This window comes from Dipodomys ordii, unplaced genomic scaffold, assembly GCF_000151885.1.
Source record: "Dipodomys ordii isolate 6190 unplaced genomic scaffold, Dord_2.0 Scaffold15, whole genome shotgun sequence".
NCBI lineage: Eukaryota > Metazoa > Chordata > Mammalia > Rodentia > Heteromyidae > Dipodomys > Dipodomys ordii.
This window is the reverse complement of record NW_012267231.1, coordinates 1,921,949-1,928,102: the sequence shown is the minus strand read 5'-3', so window position 1 is coordinate 1,928,102 and position 6,154 is coordinate 1,921,949. Positions and strand designations below refer to the sequence as shown.

Genomic DNA, 6,154 nt, shown 5'->3' with positions numbered 1-6,154 from the left:
TTCCCAGCCCCCTGCTTTTTTTTTAAGGCATATATATATATATATATATATATATATTGTTTTGAATAGTGAATGTATTACAATCGGAACAGATCTTAACTATACCAGGAAGTATGCATTGAGACTGGTTTCCATAGCCGGTCTCGCAGTGTTGTTTTCTCTCGGCAGTTGCTGGGGTTTGAACTCTCTCTCTCGGGTGCTCTCATCGCATCCTCTGCTGTGAACCAGCTCCACATAGGGACGGCATCTGCATCTTGTGCGAGCCTCCTCTTCACTTACCTATCCCTGCTGTTATCCATTTGCTATTCTGGTAGGAGACTTTTTCACAACTTGAAAACCTGCTCCTTCTTCCTATAGGTATTTGCACGAGGAATTTGCAGAGTCCTGGTCAGTTCCCAGATTGGCAGAAGGCTTTGACGTCAGCACTGATGTTATCCGGAGAGTTTTGAAAAGCAAATTTGTGCCCACTTTGAAGCAGAAACTGAAGCAGGATCAAAAAGTCCTCAAGAAAGCTGGGCTTGCCCTCCCTGCCTGGCAGCGCCCCAGCTCTGGACACAGCTTGCCGCCATGCAGTGCGGGCTCTTTGCTTATTCCAGGGGATGAAGCCTCAGCCACAAGTCAGAGTCACCACACTGCCTTGGAAATGATAGCGTCTGGCGCTCACAGCAAAGACTCTCCCAGGAGACAGAAGGGGGGCAGTCAGGGAGTGCAGGGCCTGCGGAAGGAGAGCGAGGTTCCCTGCACCACAGCCTCGGGTCATCGGAGAGAACTGCCGAAATGCCCCCGCAGTGACCCTGAGGACGCCACGCCTGACGGCAGTAGGTTGCCAAACAGGGACAGGATGCAGGAGTTGAAGGCAGGGGAGCCAGATGGCCAGAACTTCAGCCCTAAAGTTGTACAGAGGGGGCAGGAGTTCTATGATAGCAATGGGAACTTCCTGTACAGAATTTGAGCTGGGACTAGCTTTGGCATTGACCTGGGCAACTGGCAGGTTTTTGCCTATGAATTGGCCACTTTGCAGTTGGAGGAAGTGAGGAACCTGCAGTTTGGATAGATTGAAGCTTCCTGGAGCGTAGCTTCCAGTCTGACCCCCGTGGAATGGCAATCCTCAATCACCTGCATTGGCTGGACTTCCCGGGTATTGGAATCTGCCATTTGTGTGGCTGTGAGTTTCTGTGATACTGGTGACAATATATTTGGGAGGAAATGAGGAGTCTGCCTTCTGACTTTATTTCCTCCTTGGCTGCAGAACACTAAGAATACTAATAGTGCCCAGTCACCTGTTGGTTTTCCTTCTGAGCAGAAGTAAAGTCCAGTGGCACAATGTGGCATTTGCTTGCTACTCTGTGGGGCTACAATTTGTGTGAATTTTTTTTTTTTTTTTTGGTCAGTTGTGAGGCCTGAACTCTGGGCCTGGGCGCTGTCCCTCAGCTCTTCAGCTCAAGGCTAGTGCTTTACCACTTGAGCCACAGTGCCATTTCTGGCCTTTTCTGCTTATGTAGTGCTGAGGTATTGGACCCAGGGCCTCATGCATGCAAGGCAAGCGCTCCACCACTGAGCCACCTTCCCGGGTACAATTTGTTTAAGAATCTGAGAGAGTGAGAGGATGGAAAAGGTGGAAGGAAAAGGAAGGAACCCGCAACCCTTGTCATTAAACTTGTCCAGGAGAGACTCCTAAGAGCCGTGTGCAGGGCACTGGCTCAGTGGCGGATTTTAAAGTTGAACATTTTTCTCCTAGTTGCTGGGGTTCTGCAAAAAGTAGAAAGCAGGCAGGCATAGGCTTTATAGTCACCAGTGTAATCTCTTTTTTTTTGGTCGTGGGGCCTGAACTCTGGGCCTGGGCGCTGTCCCCCAACTCTTTATCTCAAGGCTAGCACTCTGCCCCTTGAGCCACAGGGCCACTTCCAGCTTTTTCTGCTTATGAGGTGCTGAGGAATCGAACCCAGCATCTCATATATGCAAGGCAAGCACTCTACCATTGAGCCACCTTCCCAGCCCTCTCCAGCCAACATTCTAAAGGTTAAATGACATCTGATTCTACAGAGGTGCTATGAGGTGGGCAAGAACAGATTTCAGTCCCTTTTATAAATAAGAAAATTTAGCTGAGTGTTGGTGCTGAGTCGTGACTCAGGTCTCCACTAATATAAAAGAACACTGCACTGTGACTACGCATTCTGTTAAATCTGTTGGTTCTTTTATTAGTCCTGGCTGTGGCTGTAAGTAGAATGAAACATACAGAAAACAAAACAACATTTCCAACAGCGTCTGTTTGCCATACATGTTTGAGTGAATGAAGGTTGTTAAAACACTGACATCCCAATTCTGCTGGAATTGTGATGCCACAGCAATTTTATTTATTTTTTATATTTTGTCGGTTGTGGGGCCTGAACTCTGGGCCTGGGCGCTGTCACTCAGCTCTTCAGCTCAAGGCTAACGCTCTACCACTTGAGCCACAGCGCCACTTCCTGGCTTTTCCGCTAATGTGGTGCTGAGGAATCGAACCCAGGGCCTCATTCGTGCAAGGCAAGCGCTCTACCACTGAGCCACCTTCCCAGTCCCTGCCACAGCAATTTTGATATTTGTTCTTTGGTATACAGGACAAAGCCCCATCACATGACCAAAATTCTAGAAACCACGGCATAACCCTTGCTCTCAATGTCTGTGATCATCAAGTAGTTCATGGTAAAGACAGATACTTTTATGGTGTTACACTGATGGACATTTCTCTGGAGATTTACTTAGGTATTTAATGCTGCTTGACAAGTTACAATTGTCACTCTAACTTGGAAGTCATCTGTCTTTTTTTTGGGGGGGTCCAGTTGTGGGGCCTGAACTCTGGGCCTGGGCGCTGTCCCTCAGCTCTACCACTTGAGCCACATCACCACTTCTGGCTTTTTTTTTTTTCTTCTTCTTCTTTTTGGGTCCGGTTGTGGGGCCTGAACTCGGCCTGGGCGCTGTCCCTCAGCTCTTCAGCTCAAGGCTAGTGCTCTACCACTTGAGCCACTGTGCCACTTCCGGCTGTTTTTCTTTGCTTATGTGGTGCTGAGGAATCGAACCCAGGGCCTCATGCATACCACTGAGCCACCTTCCCAGCCCAGTCATCTGTCTTTTAAGGCCCTTTCCCCATGGTCTATAGAAATCTATGAAACTGTAAAAGTTTATAGATGAGTTTTCCATATTCCTTATCTATTGTCGCTGTGACCAGATGCTAGATAAACACAAAGACTTTCCAGCCCTGGCTGGTTTTGAACTGCAGTCCTCTGATCTCAGCCTCCTAAGTAGTTAGGATTACAGGTGTGAGCCATCAGCACCTGGCCTTGTTTTTAATCCTTTTTTCGATGCAGAGGATTGAGCCAAAGTCTTCTTTTGCCTACTCTTTTTTGTTTTTAAGACAGGGTCTCACTGCTACCATTGATGGCTTTGGCCTCATGGGATTATAGGCATGTATCACCAAAACTTTAGGGTTTGAACTCAGTTCCTTGGACTGGCTAGGCAGGTGCTGTACATCTTGAGCCAGGCCCCCTAGGCCCTCCTCCCTTTTAAATCCAGGTGGCTTTTTTGTTTTTCTTTTGGTCGGTCATGGGGCTTGATTTCTGGGGGGGTGCTGACCCTGCGCCCTTCAGCTCAAGGCTAGCGCTCTACCACTTGGACCACAGCGCCACTTCCAGTTTTCTGAGTGATTCATTGGAGATGAGTTTCACGGACTTTCCTCCCCGGGCTGGCTTTGAACTGCGATCCTCAGATCTCAGCCTCCTGAGTAGCTGGGATTTCAGGCATGAGCCATGGGCGCCCGGCTCCAGGTGGCGTTATTACCATCAGGCCTCCCATCTCCGAAATCTCCAGGTCAGTTCCCATTGCCAAAGGCAGCCTCTTCCGTGGTTTTTTTGACCGTAGATTTGTGTTTTAGAACCCTACGTAAAAGACCAAGCAGGCATACTCTGGCATCTGGCCTCTGGCGCTGGCTCAGCTGACTGTAGGAATTGGCCAATTTACGTATCTACGAGTCACACGGAGCAGGCGGGACTTCCATTTCGCGGGCCGTACCGCGATCCTCTTCTCTCCCGTCCGAATCCCGTCTGCTCCCTCCCCAGGCCGGGGTCTCGGGGTGGAGGGCGAGCCGGCCTCGGAGCGCAGACCTGGGGGTAGCGCCGCCGGCTGCCGGCCTCGGCGGGGCCGCGCGCGCCCAGCCCTGCCCCGTGCGGGCCCGGATTGGCTGGCCGGAGCCCTCAGTAAGCCAGGAGCGCTCCCCCGGCCGGCGGCGCCCGCACGCTGCCGCTCCGCCTCCGGCTTGGCAATGTCCCTTTCCGGGCGCCGTCCACTTCCGGTGTGGGGCCGGGACTTCCGGGGATCCCGGAAGGTGGTCTTTTCCGCGTCTCTCGGTCTCGCGCTGCGGGGGCCGCGGGGGCCGCGGTCGGGGGCCTCGCTGACGGCGGGCCGGGCGGGGCTCGGCGGCGGCGGCGTGTCTCCGGCCCTTGGTGGCGCGGGGCGTCCCGGCGGCGCTGACCCGAGCGGCCGCGGCCCCGCCGCCGCCCGCGCCGCCCCCTCGGCGCACGGTGGCCCGGGCCGGCGCGTCCATGGCCTTCCCCCACCGCCCCGACGCCCCGGAGCTGCCCGACTTCTCCATGCTCAAGAGGCTGGCGCGGGACCAGCTCATCTACCTGCTGGAGCAGGTCGGTGGCGCCGGCCGCGCGGGAGCGGGCGGGGAGGCGGCGGCCCGGGCCGGCTCCGCGGCGGAGCCGAGTGCGGGCGGGCCCGGCCGGCCCGGCGCGATCGGCGCTCCCCGCGTTTCCCCCGGGGGAACAAGCAAGCGCGATGGTGGCGGGTGGACGCGGAGGAGCACAGCGGAGGAACGGGGAAGGACGGGCCTGAACAGAGACGTGGGCAGAGGAAGAGTTACATGGAGCTCAGCGGTAGAAGCTTGTCGACGGGGCTCCCAGGCTCCATCCCGAGGACCCCTTAGAAAAGTTCCACGCGCACAGTAGACAGCCACCGCAAATTCCAACCCCCACGTCCATTTGAGACCTGACGTCATTCGCCATGAGTCTGGCAGCGATGGGTCCATGGGCCAGGGAAGGCCAGCTCGGGGAAAGTCCCATACTAAATGGGTGGCAGTAGGAATGAAGTGATGGCAGATCTTTAAGTCGTAGTAAAAGAAGACTCAGATTTAACTCATTAATTCTTGGCAGGGACTCTGGTGTTGGGTGACTGGGAGGGGGCTTGGGGAAGCACTCTGCTGGATTTTCTCTTCCATTTCGTTTTTGCAGCGCTGGGGGTGGGGGTGTGTGGGAGCGAGGGTGTGGTTTGAACCCAGCCCTCACAAGTGCAAAGCACATGCTCTACCACTGAGCTACATCCCCAGCCCTGCCCTGGATTTTCTCTGTTACATTTATAACTAGAACAAAAATACCACTTGAAAAATAGAAAACGTGTCACAGTTACCTAAGGGAGTTGCAGGGTACAAGGTGGTTCTGTGGTCTTTGTCTTGGTTCCTCTTGAGACCAGGGGCTGTTGGGAGGCAGTAGAGAGGAGATAGAGGGTAAGAAGGACACAGTGCAGATCAAGGTCACTAGCGAGCTGAAGACTGAGTGACAGTTACCCTGAGAAAGGAAATGAAGCATCTTTCCAGGATAGGTGACTTTTCAACATAGGCATTTCAAGTATGGGTGAATAACAAATGAGCTGAGGTAAATGCCATCCAGTGTCTTCCCAACTCAAGAGATGTGGTCCTGTGGAACGGGTGGCCAGACACATTCTCAGCCAAGGGGGCATTTGTGATATACGGGTGAATGACCAACATACTATGTCTTTTCAGCTTCCTGGGAAAAAGGATTTGTTCATTGAAGCAGATCTCATGAGCCCTTTGGATCGAATTGCCAATGTCTCCATCCTGAAGGTATCTCCCCTCTTTCCAGGGGACTCTTGCTCCTCTTTGCTCTTCAAGCAGTTTTTCTTGGCATGAGTGTCAGATTGATGAGGAATGATTACCTTTTCGGGGTAAAGAGTGACTTTAGTTGAGTGGACAGAGGGATTTGTGATGGTGTTGGTGATGTGTCTGCCTTGTTTTCTCTTTGGTTTCTTTTTCTTTTTTTTTTTTTGGTCGGCCATGGGGCTTGAACTCTGGGCCTGGGTGCTGTCCCTCAGCTCTTCAGCTCAA

General features: G+C 53.0%; 2 protein-coding genes across 3 annotated transcripts in view; both read left to right on the top strand.

Moving 5' to 3' along the window:
- The window catches only part of LOC105982294 (tubulin polyglutamylase TTLL13-like), a 17,956-nt gene extending 16,614 nt beyond the window's left edge, over nt 1-1,342 (top strand). Inside the window, exon 14 of the mRNA XM_013011866.1 lies at nt 335-1,342. Within this exon, the coding sequence (XP_012867320.1) occupies nt 335-952 (618 nt within the window). The 3' untranslated portion in view covers nt 953-1,342. The remainder of the gene's footprint in view (nt 1-334) is intronic.
- A 3,193-nt stretch (nt 1,343-4,535) lies between these two features.
- Nucleotides 4,536-6,154, top strand: part of Vps33b (vacuolar protein sorting 33 homolog B (yeast)) — a 13,276-nt gene continuing 11,657 nt past the window's right edge. The window contains exons 1-2 of one of the 2 annotated variants that reach the window (XM_013012132.1): nt 4,536-4,670; nt 5,813-5,893. In XM_013012132.1, the coding sequence (XP_012867586.1) occupies nt 4,575-4,670; nt 5,813-5,893 (177 nt within the window). In that variant the 5' untranslated portion in view covers nt 4,536-4,574. The remainder of the gene's footprint in view (nt 4,671-5,812; nt 5,894-6,154) is intronic. The other variant, XM_013012131.1, reaches the window with a different exon arrangement.